The following is a 19,790-nucleotide window of genomic DNA, read 5'->3' as shown; positions in this document are numbered from 1 at the left end:
ACTTTTTATTCTGTTCATACTTAAGGGACTGTTATAACTACCTACCTAAGGGAGTTTAAGCTTACAAATTCTTGAGCCTCAGTCTGACCAGTACTTTATTATTTTGTTCTGTTTGAGGCAGGGTCTCAATATGTAGCTCTGGCTGGCCATAGCTACTTGCTATGTAGTTTAGACTGGCCTTGAACTCAAGAGATATGCCTACCTGGGATTAAAGTTTTTACTACCTTGTCAGGCTGGTATTAATACTAGGTTTACTAGACCAATACTAGGTTTAATAGAAAAATGAAATTTACTAAAGATCTAGGCTAGCCAATGTGCATGTTTCTCTCTTCATTCTCTGCCCTAATAAGCCTTTAACTTGGTATTTCACGAATTCTTCACATTAACTCCTTAGCTTGATACTGTTTTTCTCCACTAGTTATTTTACTGTTTAAGAAGGAAATAAAAAGAACCCCACTGTTCCCCATAGCCTTTCTCTTCTCTTCAGCAATCGGGTTGACCCAGGCTGTATAATCTTCCTCTCCCTTCCTGAGAGTGTCTCATGTAGCCCAGGCTGGCCTTGAATTTGACTTGTAGCCAAGAAGGAGCTTGAATTTGTGATACTCCTGCTCCCCATCTCTGAGGGCTGAGATCACAGGGCTGTGTCACTTGCCATTTTATAACACATTGGGTACCATCCCGGGGCTTTGTGCGTTGTAGGCAAGCACTCCACCACTGAACTACCCACCCAGTCCCCAAAGGGACTTGTACTTCTTTAATACCCTCTATCTCCTTTACAGTTATTTCCAACTTTGATTGTTTGTGTATGTTTTCTCAGGTATCACCTGTTCATTTTTGGCCTTTCAGTTCCCATGGACACCAAAGGCTATTTCTGTTTTAGGGTCTCTTTGAAGGCCCTTAAAATGTTTATTTTTGTAAAGTTGGAAAAAAAAAAACCTTAGGAGCTGTCTACTCCCCAAACCCATCAGTTTATCCCATAAAAACTGCATGTGAGGGGCTAGAGAGATGGCTCAGTGGCCATGAGCACTTGCCACGCTTCTTGACCCAGGAGTGCCTCCCAGCACGCATAAGGCAGCTCACTAGCTGGTTGGAACTCCAGTTCCAGGGGGTCTGACGCCCTCTTCTGGTCTCTGTGGGCATCAGGCACGCTCACGGTGCTCAGACATACATGCAGGCAGAGCACACATAAAAATATTTGATTTTTTTTAAAAAAGCTCATGTGGTTTGTTAGAGTCTAGAGGAAAGAGATGGGACATATCTTCAGCTTGGTCACAGCTCATTGCTACATTGTGAGTCATCTTGGGCTGTCCAAGAAAGGCTACTTCCATACCAAGGTTCCAGATAGATGTTCTCGGAATTGTAGGTTCGGGAACTAGAGTTTAAGCAGTTCGCTGGAGGGAGATTAATGCAGAACCAAACTAAGAAGAGGTTCGAAAAACCTCTGTTCTTAGGATGCAAGAATGATCCCAGGGTTGCTGTGCTGGCTAGGGCATGCCTGTTATAAAGGATACTTGCTTCCTAGATCGAGCTATTTTAGAAACCAAATATGATTACAAATTGTGTGGTTACTGTGAATAAAAGCAAAAATATTAGGCCTTACAGTCTCAGTCACTTAAAAATGAGGGAGACCCTGTTTCCCTGCTTCCTGTACGACGTCAGCACAGGCATGATAATGGGCTACAGATCTTGCCCAGTCATGGCTCATCTGTTCTTCAGACAGAAGGCCAAGTTTCAAGCTCCAGCTTACCCCGCTTGCGGTATGCACCCCGTCTTCTCTGGGCTCTACCCCAAATCTTTCCCTAGCAGGCTGGCGTCCCCAGGGTCCTTTTTCATGCCAAGGCTGTCACCAAATACCTTATTTACCGGCCTCTCTGCTAAACAACCTACTAGGCTCTTCGGTCCAGCGCCCGGAACGGAAAGGAAGTGAGGAATCGTGGCCGAGCGGAACCTCCCCGGGGTGGGGCCCGCGCTCCGCCGCGCCCCGGGCCGGCAGGCTGGGACATCTCACGCTCTCCTCGGTCCTACAAAACTGCCGCCTGCGCCCTCCTCGTGGCCACTCGAGGAGTCTGCGATCCCTTGAGAGCAGAGGCGGTCGGGGGCCCCGGCGGCAAGGTCCCCACAAACTTCAGACCGTAGGTGTGGTGGAGACGCGGGGCGTCAGCTGACCCAACCTGCGGGCTCCAGGTGAAGGGGCGGGGCGGGATGGCACGGAGCCAATCATAGCCCCTGACGACAGGGCTCGACCAATCAGAATCAGGGAGGCTCCGGCGCACGCGGGGCGGGCCCGGGCGGGTGAGAGCCGCCCCCTTGCAGCTGGGTGGCCAACGCCTTCGCCCTGGGTTACTTGGAGTGGTGCTGCTTGCCAGAGCTGAGCCACCGCGGGGCTTTCGGCAGGCGGTGCCCTCTTTCCCCAGCTCATTTCTCTGCACCTCTTGGCCTTGACAGGTGCTCGTGTCCGTGCCTGCCGTGGACGCATTCTGACTCGGGCCCTTCCTCTCTCTGGAGACTGCCTATGGCTGGGGACCGAGTGAGGTCGTTGCCTTGACGACGGCAGCATGCGGCCCGCGGTCCTCGGAAGTGTGAGCTTGTGGAGGGCAGAAGCTTCCCTACCTGCTTCACCCAGGACCAGTAACTGCGTCCTCAGAGAAAATCCCAGTACTGGGATTGCTCGTTTGCTAGTCAGTATCTTTTAGATCTGCTAGCGAGATGCATATCACCTCCAATTTGTTTCCAAGTTGAAAACCTTTGGCTCTTTTTCCATGTGAAGGGTTTGGAAGAAATAGTAAGTATAATACTTTTTAAGGCCCTGTTATCTCGTTCTTTTATCTATAAAAGATTTCGGTCTGATTTTTTAACCAAAGAAAATTGGTGGTATTTGAACAGAATGCTTGTATGGCACAGATCCTCAATTATTGTAGTGCCGTCGTACCAGGCTCCCTTGTATGCCACGTGATATCCATAGATTTAAGAGTGGAAGGCAAGAAAAAAACATAGATTATAAGTAACTGAGGAAACAAGGCATATTTTAGGCCGTGATACTGTTAAGGTGTTTGTAGACAAGCTCACTTAAACAAGCAGGTGTGCTCAATGTATTGTGTTCACATGTGCAGTTGGTAGGGGAAATAAACTTGGAGTAGTCCACTTGTATAATACTAGGTTATGATATGTTTCAGATCTCTCTATACATGCTTAAAGTATTTTCTGTTTTGTTCGCTTGCATCTTCAAATATCTAGGATGCCAATTACAATATATTAAAACGATCTAGGCTATAGATTCCAGCTATTTGTGTTATTGGTATTACTAGCCTAAAGCTTACTCCTTTATAATATATACAGAATGGAAGGCTAAAAACTAAGTGTTAGAATTACATTCGAAAGGTTTTCCAAATGTAAACTTTTTGTTAAAAAGTAACTAAAGTTAAAAAGACTTTAAAATGTCAAATACATGGGAAGTCAGTGTCTGTGACACTCGGTAGTTTTCAGTAGGATCTAATACCCAAACTGGTAATGAAGTAGTGAAGGATTTGGAAGTTGATGTCCCTTGGGATTGTTTTCATTCCCGCATCATTCTTCTGGTCTGTTATGTCTGTCTACATTTACAGTATGCAGATCATGGGTGCTAGACGGTGTAGCTCTGTGCAGAAAGAATACCTTTTTAGCCTGTGGGTGGCCCTGGGTTAATTTACACACCTCTCTCTCACTCTCTCATAAAACCTCAAACTGTTAAATGTCAAGGGCTGAAAATGTAATATATACTTTGGATTATCATAATTTTCTAGAATAAAAAGACAGTGATGGGTTTCTTTTTTTGTTTTTGTATATTTGGTTGTTTCCCCTTATCCATATGCTATTCATATATGGATAGAGAAGCACTAAAATGTCCGCTGAGAGAGATTTGTCCTGACCATGGGCCAGGCAGGACTGGAGAAAACTCCAGCTACAAATGGCACCCAATGGATCTTTATAGTTGGGGTAGGTTAGCTTTAGATTGCCATAGAGCCTAATCAATATTAAGAGGAAAGATTTTTTTTCATTTCACAAGTTTGGGATAAGTGTTTTGTATGATAAGGCTTAAAAAATTCAACTCTGAGTCATTTGAATATAAAATTATCTAATATTTAAGCCCTCCCAAACCTCTTTTGAAACCAAAGTAGGATTTAGAGCAATTTTTTTTTATTCATGGATACTGGAGTTTAAATTTCTAAAGACAGACTTAAAAAAATAAAATTTATGCTGGGCATGGTGGCATACTCTTTTAAGTGGCAACATTTAAGAGGCAGAGTCAAGTGGATTATATTTAATATATGTAATATTACCATATTTTATATAAAAATATATATTCACACCCATGCTAAGCACACATTCTACCACTGAGCCACATTTCCAGCCCTAAAATAATGATTTTTTTCTGTATTAAAATATGCAATATAAAAAATGATTACTGAATTTTTATCAATTATTGATAAAATAAGAAGATTCCGTTTATGATTGACTTTATTCAGAAAATGCCTTATAGTGAGACATAACATTAATTCTGTCTACAAAATTTAAGTGATTTAAGTTTAATATAGTAATTTAATGAGTACTATAAGAAAAGCAGAGAAGGGGCTGGAGAGATGACTCAGTGGTTAGGAGTGCTGGCTGGAGCCTGGCGCTGATGGCGCACTCCTTTAATCCCAGCACTTGGGAGGCAGAGCCAGGGAGAGCTCTGTGGGTTCAAGGCCAGCCTGGTCTCAAAAACAAAACACTGACTGCTCTTCCAAAAGACCCGGGTTCAATTTCCAGTATCTGCATGCCAGTTCACAGCTGTCTAGGGGATCTGACACCGGCACACAGACATACTTGCAAGAACACATCAATGCACTGAAAGTGAGAAAAGGGAAGAGAAGCAGAGAAAAGTTATCAAAGATTCAGCCTTAATTCCCTGTTGTGATTTTTTTTCCCTCAGAGACATGGTTTCTTGCTCTATAGACCAGGCTGGCCTACAGAGATCCACCTGCCTTTGCCTCCTGATAGTTGGGATTAAAGGCGTGCACCACCATTGCCCAGCATGATAAATTTTTATAATTAAGTGGAAAGTGCATAAAAATTTCCAACTTGGATTTTTTGAATCTGGTATAAAATTTTTTTAAGATTTATTTTGCTTTCATTTTTGGTTTTGAGCAGGGTCTCTCTATATTACCCTGGCTGTTCTGGAACTCACTCTGTAGACCGGACTGGCCTGAAACTCACAGAGGTTTACCTGCTTCTGCCTCTCAAGTGCTGGGATGAAGGGCCTGTACCACCATGTCCAGTAGAGTTATCTATTTTTATTTATATGAGTGTTTTCTCTGCACACATGTGTGTGCACGAATATGCATACTGTGCCTAATGCTTGTAGAGGCCAGAAGTGGGTGTTGTGTCCCCTGAAACTGGAATGTGGCCAATTGTGATTCATTGTGGGGGATTGGTAACCAAACCCAGGCCCTCTGGAAGAGCTGTACGTGTTCGTAATTGCTGAGCCATGTCTCTAGTCCCATCATAAGACTTTCTGATTTTCATGAAGACCAAATTCAGTTGTGCCCTTTTCATCTTTAAGGTGAAAGGATTGTGCTTCGTGAGCTATAATTGTTTTGAATGATAGCTTGTTGCTTCATATAGTTAAAAATAAATTTAATTTATTAATATGAATCGATACACTTTAAATGTAAAGTTAGTGGCTTCAGTTGCTTTGCATTGTTTATTTTAAATCGTATAAACACTTCAAAAGCTTAGCTTAGCGTGGGAATGGTAAGAAACTGTGATAGTACAGATCACTATGAGCGTAGTGACGTTCTGTAATGGGGAACAGTGTCACAGGAGTGAATTTGCAGGGAGACTGGAGGAAATGACCCGTTCAGCATTGTTTACCCTTTGCTTTGGTTTCCACAGCAAGAAAAATTCCTACCGGTTTTAAATTAAAATGGAAAAATATGAGAACCTAGGACTGGTTGGAGAAGGGAGTTATGGAATGGTAATGAAGTGTAGGAATAAAGACAGTGGAAGAATTGTGGCTATTAAGAAGTTCCTAGAAAGTGATGACGACAAAATGGTTAAAAAAATCGCTATGCGAGAAATCAAGTTACTAAAGGTAAGTGCGATGAAGTGAAAAGGTTAGTTGCTTCTTGTTCAGGATTGTGTTACATGTGAAGGAAAACATTGCTGTGGTGTGTGTGTGTGTGTGTGTGTGTGTGTGTGGTGCATATTGCTGGGGGATATCTTTTTGTACGGTTGTGAATATATGTTGTTCCCATTGGTTAATAAATAAGCTACTTTGTCCTATGGCAAGGCAGCTTAGAGACGGGTAGGAAATCCAAGGAGAGAGACAGGAAAGAGAAAGGCGGAATAGGGGAGATGTTAGACTGCCGTCCTAGGAGCAACCTGTAATGGGATGCAGGTAAAGCCACAGAACATATGGGGATACATAGATGAATAGTTATGGGTTGAGTTAAACTGTAAGAGCTAGCTAGCAAGAGGCCTGCCATAGGCCATACAGTTGATAATTAATATTAAGCCTCTGAATGATTATTTTATAAGTGGCTGAGGGACCATGGGGCTGGGCGGAACCAGAGGAACACAGGACCGCAGGGCTGGATGGGACCTGAGAAAACTTACGGTGCACACATCTTTATATGTATGCACACGTGGAGGCCAGAGGACAATCTTGAGTGTTACTACTTAGTGGCTGGCCACCCAGGAACTTGCCAAGTAGAATAGACTGACTGACTGAGGCCCAGTCTTCATGTCTTCACCTTCCCACAAGATACCACACACACCTGGCTTTTTATGTAGGTTTGGGGATCAAACTCAGGCCCTTGTGCTTTGCTGACTAGCTGTCTTCCTAGTTCTGTGTGTTTGTTTGTATTTGTCTTGTTTATAACAAAATTCCAACTTGGGGTGCATGCCTGTAGTCCCATTCACTGGGGAAGCAGAGGCAGGCAGGTCTCTGCAAGCTGGAAGTCAGCCTGGTCTACATAGCTAGTTCCAGAACAGCCAGGGCTATATAGAGACCCTCTCTCAAAAGAGGCAACAACAATTGTAAGTGGGTTTTTTTTTTGGGGACCTCTGGCTCCCTAATAAATGACAAGGAGACTTATAAATGCTTGGCTGATGGCTTAGCTTTGTTACTAACTAGCTCTTAAAACTTAAATTAGCCCATATTTCTTATCTGTGCTCTATCATGTGGCAGTACCTTATCTCAGTAAAGCATGCTCATCTTCTTCTCTTTTCTCTTGAGACCTCATCCTCGGCTGTCTTTTTGTCCACAAGTCCCATCTAGCCTCTAACTACCTAGCTATTGGCCATTTAGCCCTTTATTAAACCAATGAGAGCAACACATATTCACAGTGTACAAAAAGATTGTTCCACAACATTTCCTCTTTTTTGTCTAATTAGAAAGGAAGGTTTTAACTTTAGCATAGTAAAACTATATACAACGAAAAACAGTTATCAAATAAGAATTACAGTTACAATATCCAGTCCATTTGTATTTGGCAAATTTAGAGAAAATACTCTATTATCCAGCCTGATGTACATAACAAGTTCTAGGTCAGCCAAGGCTACATAGAGAAACCCTTGTCTCCAGCAATAACAACCCCCAAAATTCAAAGGATAATTATCCACTTATATAGTAGGTATAAATGATCCTTAAAGTATTTCTTTTCTCTGTATGTGTCTGTCAGTCATCTAGTTATTCCCTGTGCTGGTAGCCCCACAGACCATCAAGAGCAGGACTCATTCCTCAGCATAGAGTAGTTCCAAACCAAATGCATGTCTAACGCTGTTAGAATGAGTATAGTACAAGCCAGCACTGGGAAAGGCAATAAGGGCTGAGATTCAGAGGAAACAGAGGACGGCAAGCTTCCAAGAGTCTCTCCCTGTGGAGTCACAAAGGATATGCTAATGAACACATGAAATAATGCCTACATAGAAAACTCATTAGAAACTCAGTGCCCAGAGGTTTTATTAGGAATTTGGCCATCTTGCCAGTACAATGTCTGGGTGTTTTTTCTCTCAATTTTTGTTGAAATATAATCATTAAAAAGCACTTACATATATGACAATATATAAGAATATATCAAAATGAAATTTCAAAATCTAAATAAGGGCCAGGTATAGTGTCTCATGCCTGTAATACCAGCACTCTGGAGGCAGAATCAGGTGGATCTCTGAGTTAGAGGTCAGCCTGGTCTACAGCCAGAGCTGTATAGTGAGACCCTGTCTCATCAAAACCAAGACCATCTAGAATGGGTGAGATGGCTTAGCTGGTAAAGGTGCTTGCTGCCAAGCCTGAGACCCTGAGTTCAACCCCCGCCCCACATGGTGGAAGGAGGGAACTGACTCCTGTACACACACGCTCACACATATGTACATACGCACATGCCACACAAATAACAAATAATTTCATGAGAATATCACCCCAGCAAGCTCCCTGATCCTTCTCTGCTTGCGTCTGCCTCCCTCCCCTGCTGAGAAAACAAAGCAGTTCAGGTTTATCCCGAACCTGCTCAGGATCAAGTGATGTTTTCCTTCTTTTTTTTTTTTTTTTTTTTTTTTGCTTTTCGAGACAGGGTTTAGCTCAGGCTGGCCTCAACTCAAATAGATCCACCAGTGTGGGTTTTTTTTTGTTTTTTGTTTTTGTTTGTTTGTTTTGTTTTGTTTTTTAAGATTTATTTTTATTTTATATGTATGGGTGTTTTGCCTTCGTGTATGTTTGTACCATGTGTGTGTTGCCAGCAGAAGCCAGAAGAAAGATTGGATCCCCTGGAACTAGAGTTACAGATGGTTGTGGATGCTGGGAATTGAACCCAGAGCCTCTGTAAGAACAGCCAGTGCTCTTACCTGAGCTATCTCAAGCCCCCCCTCCCCTTTTGGGTAGTTTTACTATAATGTTTCTTTTCTTTCTTTCTTTCTTTCTTTCTTTCTTTCTTTCTTTCTTTCTTTCTTTCTTTCTTTCTTTCTTTCTTTCTTTCTTTCTTTCTTTTTTAAAGATTTATTTATTTAGTTTATGTGTGAGAGTACTCTATCTGCATGTACACCCTTATGCCAGAAGAGGGCATCTGATCCCACTGTAGATGGTTGTGAGCCACCATGTGGTTGCTGGGAATTGAACTCAGGACCTCTGAAGAGCAGCCAGTGCTCTTAACTGCTGAGCCATATCTCCAGCCCCTACTATGATGTTTCTAGGATACCTTTTAATTTAACCTGCTCAGAAAATTCTTAGTATTTATTTATCATTCCAGTCCGTTCCTTTTCTAGTGTTTTGGGCTCCAATTAGTGCATTTAACTTTTCTTTACTGACTCCCCGACTTGCACACTCCACATCATGCCTTTGCCTACCTGTGCACTCTTTGGCAATGATTGTTACTATTTCTCATTTAATTCACAGATCCTCTCCTCAATAGGTCATTAATCTCAGTTATTGAGTTACCACGTTACAGTATTTTTAAAACACTTTTTAAGCAATGAAATATAACCCACATATAGACGCAAAACAATGTTCTCAGTTGGGAACTCCAGCTGGCTGCCCTCGTTAGGTTCCCCAGTTTCTGCTGATGTTGTAGGCGCCTGATTTGAAGATATTTTGCTGTCCGTTGTTTGTGTCTGTCTGCTGGCTGATGATTTGTTCTTTTATTTTTGCTTGCTATATATACCTGATAGGCTCACTCATTCCAAACCAAATGCGTGGCTGTCACAAATCACTCGCCACAGGACACACACCTAGTACTGTTACTCATATATTTAGATTTCTCTTTGGTAGCTTCCTGTTGCCTCTCACACTGTTTCTTCAGTTCTTTTATGCTTTATTCTTTTGCCAGTCTTTTAGCAATTATATGAAATGCTGTACAACCTTAACTCACTAATTCCCCAAATGGCTGCTTTTGCAATGAAGGTTCTTAGATTAGATTCTTGTGGGGTGGCCACCAGAGAAGACTGTTTGGACATGGCTTGAAACCTATAGAAAGACTTTATTAGCCAGCCGTCAACTCTATTGGGTGTTCAGGATTCCACTGTAACCCCAAGCCTTTCTCAGGGTGAGCTTTTAAGCACAAAAACCATGTCCTGGGTTGACATACTTCAACTAACAAGAAGCCAACAAACAAGGTTAGTACATTCAGAGACTTCCCCAGAACTGTGGACTTGGATGGATTAGGACTTTTAGGTTTTGGCAGGTGGTGCTGTCTACATGCTGAGTTTTACAGCCCAAGTGGTACTTCCATCATGGAGTCAGTGTGCTAAGGTGTTGGAGCTGCTAAGGTCTGGGGCCTGTTACAATACTTCCTTCCTTCTTTTCATCCCTTCTCCTTTACAAGAGATATGTGTATAATACCTGTATGTATTTTAATTCTCTATGCTGTTAGATATTCATAGTTGGCAATTATTGGGATATATTTAAGATTTATCTTTTGCATTGCTCTCCCATGTTCCCTCTGTTTCTCAGCCTCTTTCCTGGATCGTTTAACTTGCTCTAAAATCAATTCTTGAGCCAATCATGGTGGCTCACGTTTATAATCCCAGTACATGGGAGGCTGATTCAAGAGGATAAAGGCTCTGCCTAAAAAAAAAAGAAAGAAAGCAAAGAACTAAATTCTTTATTTTCCTTAACCGCAGATATGTTAGCAAGAAATACTGTTCATTTTCTATATCCACAGAAAACAGAATTCTTTTGAGTTAATTACATCACGTTCAAATTTTAATTCTACCCTGCTGTCCCTATGTTCCCATGAAAAGTTAGCTGTCTTTTTTTTTTTTTTAAGATTTTTTTTTAAAAAAAAATTTACTTATTATGTATACCATGTTCTGCCTGCATGCCAGAAGAGGGCGCCAGATCTCATTACAGATGGTTGGGAGCCACCATGTGGTTGCTGGGAATTGAACTCAGGACCTCTGGAAGAGCAGCCAGTGCTCTTAACCGCTGAGCCATCTCTCCAGCCCTAGCTATCTGTCTTATTGCACTTTTAAAAATAAAGATTTATAACCAGGTGTGTGGTGCATGCCTTTAATCCATCACTCCAGAGGCAGATGGCTCTCTCTGAGTTTTAGGCCAGCCTGGTCTGTGTATTGAGTCCCAGGATAGCCACACCTATGTAATAGAGACACTGTTTCAAAAAATAAAAATAAAATAAAATGTATATTTTCTGTTTCATAGCTATGATGCCCATATTTGTATAAGATTTTTTCCTATGTGAAATTGATAAGTTGCTCATTTTTAAATGTCCTCTTTTTTTTTTTTTTTTAAACTTAAATACAATTTGAATGGCTGTCATATTACTGGGTCACATATTCTAGTGATTTTTTTTCCTTTTAAAGCTGGCAACACTTTTTTATTTATTTGACGAGTGTCAGTCTGCCATTTATCTTACTCTTTCCATATGGCATTGTTGAACAGATCTTGGAATAGTTCCTGCCCCTTCCTTCTTCCTTCATGTTAGAGATGAACTCAGGACCTCCTTCTATGAGGCAAGTTACCTGTTAATGAGCTGTGCCCTCATCCCTTTGAATGGTTTTAATTTTGGATAATATGGTACTTTTGGAGCATCTAATAATAAGAGGTTCATTTAGGTGAGAGGACGGGATTTTGTGAGGGTCTCAGAAATCCACCATGGTTCATAATCATTTCTTTGTATCATAGGGCTGAGTATAGAATTGAATTCATTTCTTTAAATTTGTAATTTCTGGCCGGGCGGTGGTGGCACACGCCTTTAATCCCAGCACTTGGGAGGCAGAGGCAGGCAGATCTCTGTGAGTTGGAGGCCAACCTGGTCTCCAAAGTGAGTTCCAGGAAAGGCGCAAAGCTACACAGAGAAACCCTGTCTCAGAAAAAAAATTATATATATATAATTTCTGATTTTTTCCTAATGACATCTTTTATTTTGTTTGATAGATTCTTTCCAGCAGTTTCTCTGTGTGATAGTTACTCTGTCTCTCTTCCATTGCTAGTCTTTGGTGCATTCAGTTCTAGGGATGCTTTTTAATGTTTCTGTTCCTTATTGGCTTTGTTGTGTTCTCTGAGAAGGAACAATATGCTCTTTGACTGTTATTTTAGAACTTGAACACACTTTTACAGTATGCACTGTTTATGCATTTTATTTATATACTTTTCTTACACTGGTATCTTTTAAATAGTAGCTAATTGCTCATAACTTCACCCTCTAAAGTTATTTTGCATTTTTTATAACAGCAACTGAGGCATGAAAATTTGGTGAATCTGTTGGAAGTATGTAAGAAAAAAAAACGTTGGTACCTCGTCTTTGAATTTGTTGACCACACGGTTCTTGATGACTTGAAACTATTTCCAAATGGACTAGACTATCAATTAGTTCAAAAGTATTTGTTTCAGATTATTAATGGAATTGGATTTTGCCATAGTCACAATGTAAGTATTGGGTATGATGCCTATTTTGCCAATCTTCAGTATCTAGATACTAGTGACTTAGTTTAATGAGATATTTGCTTTGAGTTTGAACCAGTAACACAATTGAAATGAACTGTATTACTCTGATATTGAAATTTTTCTAAAAAATCGTATTTCCAAAAAAATCATAGGCCCTACTGAAAAGCTGAAAAGGTACACAATAGATACCCTATTCTTTCTAGCTATATTATGCATTTCATAGTTTGTTCTAGTTACTTAATAGCTATTTATAGTCCGTGCACTAATTTTATAATCTTTGTTCATGTTAATTTATTACTCTCTAACACACATTTTAAAGTAAGTGACAGACATCAGTGTACTTTTGCACACCAGTTATTGTGTGTGTACATGTCTGTATCCATGCAAAATTTTTTTCTCATTAAACTTGTTTTCATGGGTCTCAAAATTCCGCGACAGATTTCTGGTCAAGTTGTTTCCCTTAAAAAGTACTGATTTTGAAAACTAATAACTTAAAACTGTCATATGTGTGCACACTCAACACACACACACACAAACACAAAATGGTCCGTAAAACCTGCTCCTCTCCTTAGGCATCTCTAGAATTTGGGGCCATCTTCCAGCTTCCTACCAGCACGGTGAGCACTCTTTTCGTGAAGCCGTGCAAGCTCACAAGCTGTGTGAGCTGTGTGACAGTGCAGGACAGGGGGGCACAGTGCTGACCTGGCCCCGTCGTCCGGGATAAGCGCCTGCGCAGTGAAGCCAGCTGTTCCCACCGGCGGGTCACGTTTGCTGTCACCAGCACCGTTGCCGAGTCTGTTGACAAACACACTGTTAACATTGAAGCCCTCACTGTTCCCGGAAGAGCTGCACTCAGAGCTCCGTGGTGCATTCGGCAGACAGTGCTTCTGCTGTGACATTGACTGGAGCAGAGGGAGCCGCCCTGCCAGGTTGAGGACACCAGTCTTCACTTGGCCCACAGAGGCAGTAACACCACCACCGAGTTGATAGGCATCCTGGAGGGGCAAAGACTTGTCAGTTGGACGAGTTGGTGGCAGGATTCATCCAAAGCTTCCATCAGTGTCCAGTGATGCCGATGTTGCTATGAGTCTTTTCCTTTCCCATTTTGTCTTGGAATTAGTGGTGTTCTGATGACAAACCAGTTGTGAAAGAGAAATGTGCATTTTTGATGAGAGAACCGACCTCACTCTAATTTGTGATGAGTTACATCAAAGTATTAGCATTTCCTGACAGTCACACCGGTTTTTCCTACTCCACACTCAAATTCTCCTAGGTTATGTTTCCAGACCCCACCTTCTCCTCAAACGTCCACACCTCGACTGCCCATTCCCAGCCCCTCTTAAGCAGAAACTATCCTAGCACCTGTTTCAGGGTTATTGTGTGGTAAAATTATGTAAAACTTCATGTAGTGCCCGACACATGCCTGGTCAAGTGTTTGCTAACATAGTACTGTGTTAAAAAGCTATCATAAAGCTTATCTCTTCCATAACAAACTTCTTTGACTATCCCAATCTTCAACAACAGGTTTATTTCTTGGTCTTGACAGTAGTAATTGACTGAAAGTTGTTGGTTAACGATCCATATTTTCCTTAATGTCTTTGCTAGTTTAACTAACACTTGAAACATAGATGTTCTCTTTTGTCCCACTAGGTCCCAGGGCTTTAAGCCCTGGAATAACTTTCTGTGTGTTGCACTCTTATAGGAAGAGGCAGTGGTGCCCTGCTCATGGCAGGCATTCCCTAAAATTAATTTATTTAACATATTTTATGTTCTGTGGGTTTTTTTTTTGCCGTAGATCATACACAGAGATATAAAGCCCGAGAATATATTGGTCTCTCAGTCTGGTGTTGTAAAATTATGTGACTTTGGATTCGCACGGACGTTGGCAGCTCCTGGGGAGGTGTACACTGACTACGTGGCCACCCGATGGTACCGAGCTCCGGAACTGTTGGTTGGTGACGTCAAGTATGGCAAGTAAGAGTCAGGAAGAGGCTGCAGAGCCTGCCTTTTGCAAAGTGGGATGTGTTTGTAATGAATGATCCGCTTAGCACTGAAAGGGAGGCCTGGGTTCAGCGTTTAGTGAGTGGTTTGTAACAATCCTGAGTGCTTTCTCTCTGGAAATTCTTTTTAAAAAATTCCTTTGAGGGCTGGGTGGCTCAGTGATGGAGTCCTTGCCTGCTGCAATGAGATCCTGGTTTTATTCTGCAGGATATCAGAAAAAAAAACTTGTGATACAACTTGGGGTAGATATACTTACTTTAAAGGGAAAGCTGAGTAATTTTAATGGTCAGAAAGACGTATATTTGTTAGTGTCTGCAGAGATGGCCCAAAGGTTAAGAGAGTACAGAGGGCACCTGAGTTCCCAGCACCCACACTGGGCAGCTCACAACTGCCTGCAACCCCAACTCCAAAGGCTCTGATGCCTCCAGCCTCCTTGGGCACCTGCACTTATGTTTACACCCCCCCTCCCATACACATAATTTAATTAAAAGTTAAAAATAGTTATCATTTGTAAAGACACGTTATTATTGATTAGAGAAGTTTTTATTTATTTTTTAGTGTACTAAAGACTACACTCGATAACCTTGTTAGAGTGAGTGATGTAGAAATGGAGGGTGAATAGGTTCTCAGTGGTGGCCAGAGAGTCTTATTTTCTCCTTTAATGTCAGATGGTTGAAGTTTCTGGATATCTCACTTATTAAAATAGAGGGTTAGAATTCTTACAGAGGAATAACTCTTAAGTGTTAAGATTTACTGCTGTGCCTCTCAGTGCCAAGAATACGAACCAGGTGAAGTGTCAAGAAGCTGCAGGCACAGGAAGGCATCAGAATACCACGTCTTACATCACCTCGCCTTTTTTCCAGGGCTGTGGATGTCTGGGCCATTGGTTGTCTGGTCATTGAAATGCTCATGGGGCAACCGCTATTTCCGGGAGAATCTGATATTGATCAGCTACATCATATTATGACATGTTTAGGTAAGAGTATACTTCTGTGACTTAAATTTTACAGTTTTTTCCCTGTATGTGTTTTTATTGTTATTTAAAGTGTGCATATATTAAAGATGATATGTTAGGTGAAACAAATAGGAAACACACATATGCACACACACATATACTGAACACATACACACAGAGACATACATGAGTACAGATAAACACACAAATGCATGTATGAGCGTGCGGATGTGCATGTAAGTGCACAGACACTCTGAGTCTCTAGCAAGGCTGATCAGTGTAAGAAAAGGAAGTGGCTGCTGCAGATAAGTAGACTCACAAATCTAACAGGCAGGAAAATTTAAAAATGATCTTAACAAAGAATATATTAGCATACAACCAACTACCTTGATGTTGCTCAAAGTCACTGCTGATTTTAAAATGCTGCAAAAATTACAAAAAGGCAATGTAGTGAGAATTCAGAATAACTCAGAAATGTTACTATCCAGAGCCTGACAAGGCAGTGCAGTGAGAATTCAGAATAACTCAGAAACGTTACTATCCCAAACCTGGTTCTGAATCACACTCACCTTCAGCCTCCCTCGACAGAGAAGAAGTAACCATCACTTTTTATCGATTGAGTCAGTGAGCATTTGTGAAATCCAGCTATCCTCTTCATCCTTGTCTTCATCTCTAGGATAAGATGAGAGACACAAAAACTTATGAGATAGCTTAATGTTGCCTTGCATTTAAATTTTATTTTTGTCTTCTATTTTCTGAGACAAGGGTCTCACTGTGTAGCCCAGGGTGGCCCCAAACTCTCCATCCTTCTGCCTAAGCCTCTCAGTCTTTATGGCCTCAGTCTCCCAAGGCTATGACTACAGATGTGTATCACCATGCTTATGACTACAGATGTGTATCACCATGCCTGTGACTACAGATGTGCATCACCATGCCTGTGACTACAGATGTGCATCACCATATCTAGCTTCCCCAGATTTTGTCTTTCATTCTTAGTGTTTTGGATGAAAGTCCAAAGCTAGACTCTGAACCTTACATTTGTTGGAATATAAAATTCATATTCAAATTCTAGATTTTAAAATGGAAATAATTGGAAGATACTTGGGGTAATTTAATTATTTGGTTTTAAGTTCTGAGATTAGGAGTTTATTAAGTATTACATCATTTCTTACAGTAGAACTTTCATATTACTGCTGTATCACTGGAGGAGCGAGGGAGAATAGAGGGGTTGCATCTGTACTGAATATGTACATTATTCTTTTCACTATTTCCTCAATGTTGTATTTACACAGTATTTACAGTATATTAGTATAATAAAAAGTTTATAAAATTTAACTTTTTCAATGATAGAGCTCATGATATAATAGATATCAAAGTTGAGAAAAAGGTTGAAATGCTGAAACTTGAATTTCGACAGAGGTACACAGTCTGTTGAATGAACATGGACTTCTCTTAGGGAGGAACTGATTACCTAAGTTGGATAGTGTGACTGTCTTCCCTGTTTCGGGCACAGGACACATTGTACTGCTGGACGGAAGCAGCAGTGCCTCATCCAGAGCTGCACAAAATGACCCTCTGCCTGTCCTTCCCGGGTATTCACAGTCTTCTGCTTCTAGATGAGGGCCTGGAGAGGTGGCCCAGCTTAAGAGCACTGGCAGCTCTTCCAGAGGACCTGGGTTCAATTCCCAGCACCCACATGGCAGCTCACAACTGTCTGTAACTCCAGTTCCAGGGGATCTGACATCCTCACTCAGACATACATGCAGGCAAATCACCAATGCACATGACATAAAAATAGATAAATTTTCTGGAAGAATATGTTACGAAAGCAGTGTTCATTTTCTTGAGCTGTCTCGTGTTCAGACCACTGTAAAGACTCCCAAGTGCCTTTGCAGGAACAGGCCTGTCTCAGGGTGACCTCACAGCTGAGAGAGCCCCGCTGTCCACGAGCTGTTCCCCTACACCGCCCTCCTTTCACCATTTCTGTCGACTATACTGACGAAGATGGATGCTGGGTTTTTCCCTAGGGAATTTAATTCCAAGACACCAGGAGCTGTTTTATAAAAACCCTGTGTTTGCTGGAGTAAGACTGCCTGAGATCAAAGACACAGAAACAGAGCCCCTCGAGAGCCGCTATCCCAAGCTCCCTGAAGTTGTGATAAATTTAGCAAAGGTAATTGTGCTTTTCCTTCTTTGTGATAGGAAATTCGTATAGTGTGGGGACTTGGTTCATGTATGTGCCTCTCTCTGTCTTTCTCTCTTTCCCTTCCTCCCTCTCTGCCTCCTAACCCCCTTCCCTACTTGATCTTTTAGGTCAACAGTTTCCTCAGATGACTTTAAATCTGTTCCTTGGAAAGACTGCTCTTAGGAATTTGTGCACTTGTTTACAGCTACAGACACTAAATGCAGGGTCTCTGAGACATAAGAACCACTGATGGTCACTACTGTGATTAGTGCTTTATTCTATTCATTGGCTAGAAAGAAGAAATCTAAATGTAGACAAGTGTTCTTGAAGACGACTTGTACGTGTTCTTGATTTTTCAGAAATGCTTGCATATTGACCCAGACAAAAGGCCCTTCTGTGCTGACCTTCTCCACCATGATTTCTTTCAAATGGATGGATTTGCCGAGAGGTATAGTACCATAGTGCCGGCCTGTGCTCTGTGGGCTGTAGTAACCAGTCAGAGGAAAGGCACAGTGTCTTATTTGTTACCATCACCTTTGCAGGATGTCAGCTGCCTGTGTCCTACTCCATTCCCCCTTAGCAGTAATGTAATCCCTAGGGGTGGCTTCCTGTATTTATTAAACTGGAGCTGCTGGTTTTCACGAAACAGTCTCTTTTGGCGTTTCTTTTTCTGTCTTCTGTGATGACATCAACCATTCAGGTCACTCATTCCCATGTTGCTGCATCTGTGCAGTTACCATCTCCTGTTGCTGCCAGACTCTTGCCACAGCAGGTCCGGTGATGCTGCCAATCCTGCCAATGTGCTGATGTGCTGAGTCCTTCAGGTGCCAGGCTTGTAGATGTCAATGCTGCTGGCATGGCTCCCATGCTGCTCCAGATGTTAGCATTAGCTTTGCTGACTGAACAGGAAACAGGAGAGGGGTGGCTGTGACAGTGCTGTATATCTGTGTGCAGCACAAATATAGATAGCATAAATATATATTTAATTATGTGTTTGCATGTGCACCTGAATTTGTGTATGTGCGCATGAATGAAGAAGGTACTCTTGGGGGCCAGAAGAGGGCAGCAGATCCCTGGAACTGGAGTTACAGGCATGGTTTCTGACATGGGTTCTGGGAACCAAACTCAGGTCCTCTGCAAGAAGAGTATGAATTCTTTTTGTTGTTGTTGTTGTTGGTTTTCGAGACAGGGTTTCTCTGTGTAACAGCTCTAGCTGTCCTGGAACTAGCTCTGTAGTTCAGGCTGGCCTCAAACTCACAGACATCCACCTGTCTCTGCCTCCTGAGTGCTGGGATTAGAGGACCACCACTGCCCGGTTTAGTATGCATTCTTAACTGCTGAGTTTAAGCTTTATCATTTTGCAAATCTCTTTAAAAATCTGGCTTAGTACAAGATATCTGGATTCTTTCATTTGTGAATACTGTGATATGTTATTTTAGTTGAAAGAAACAAATGTATATCTAGAAAAGTGGAAGAGTATTTTAATAGTCTTTTGAGGTAACTTAGTATTCTTTGATTCTGTGTCACACTTTAATATTACACCAAAAACTGACATTGGTAGGTTCTTCTTTCTTTCTTTTCTTCCCCTTTCCTCCTTAGTTTCCTTGTTTCCTTTTCTCCTCCTCCTCCTCCTCCTCCTCCTCCTCTTCTTCTCTTTTTAATTATTCAAGGCAGGGTCTTACACTTTACTTCTGGCTGATCTGAAACTCACTATGTAGCCCAGACTAGCCCTAAAGTCTCAGTATTCTCCTGCCTTGGCCTCCTAAGTAAATTGCTCCTGGAATTTACAGGTGTCTGACTCCATACCCAGCTCAGCTGTAGTAGTTCCTTTATTTGAAATTTACTTTATGTTTATGTGTGTGTGTCTGTGTGTGTGTGTGTGTGTGTGTGTGTGTGTCTTTGTCTGTCACATGTGTGTGCCCATAGAGGCTGGAAGATTGTGTTGGATGCCATGGAGCTGAGGTTATAGGCAGTGAGTCGTTAGCTGCCCCCCCCCCCCATGTGGGTGCTGGGAAGGAGTGTGGGTTCCAGAAAAGCAGCAAGCGCCTAACTGCTTTGACTGCGGGCCGTCTCTCCGGTCCTCTGAGGCAGTTTCTAAAAGACTGGTTGCATTGTGAAATTTAATCCACATCAGTGAACTTTTCTTTCTCTGTTGCATTACAATCCATTTTTGTCTGATCTTCTGAATTGATATTTTATCTGTGATTGCTTTTATGACATACTTTAATCATTTGAAG

The 19,790-nt window shown here is 41.7% G+C and overlaps 1 protein-coding gene across 2 annotated transcripts in view; it reads left to right on the top strand.

Annotated features, from left to right (window-relative positions):
* Window positions 1-1,199: 1,199 nt before the first annotated feature.
* The window catches only part of Cdkl2 (cyclin dependent kinase like 2), a 29,346-nt gene continuing 10,755 nt past the window's right edge, over window positions 1,200-19,790 (top strand). Inside the window, exons 1-8 of one of the 2 annotated variants that reach the window (XM_028881905.2) lie at window positions 1,200-2,136; window positions 2,446-2,782; window positions 5,911-6,109; window positions 12,200-12,394; window positions 14,208-14,386; window positions 15,277-15,389; window positions 17,396-17,541; window positions 17,913-18,001. In XM_028881905.2, coding sequence (XP_028737738.1) covers window positions 5,942-6,109; window positions 12,200-12,394; window positions 14,208-14,386; window positions 15,277-15,389; window positions 17,396-17,541; window positions 17,913-18,001 — 890 coding nt within the window. In that variant the 5' untranslated portion in view covers window positions 1,200-2,136; window positions 2,446-2,782; window positions 5,911-5,941. Of the gene's footprint in view, window positions 2,185-2,445; window positions 2,783-5,910; window positions 6,110-12,199; window positions 12,395-14,207; window positions 14,387-15,276; window positions 15,390-17,395; window positions 17,542-17,912; window positions 18,002-19,790 lie in introns of both variants that reach the window. The other variant, XM_028881904.2, reaches the window with a different exon arrangement.

This window comes from Peromyscus leucopus, chromosome 10 (genome assembly GCF_004664715.2).
Source record: "Peromyscus leucopus breed LL Stock chromosome 10, UCI_PerLeu_2.1, whole genome shotgun sequence".
Classification (NCBI taxonomy): domain Eukaryota; kingdom Metazoa; phylum Chordata; class Mammalia; order Rodentia; family Cricetidae; genus Peromyscus; species Peromyscus leucopus.
Note: the sequence above shows the minus strand (reverse complement) of the source record. Positions and strands in the feature narration are given on the sequence as shown.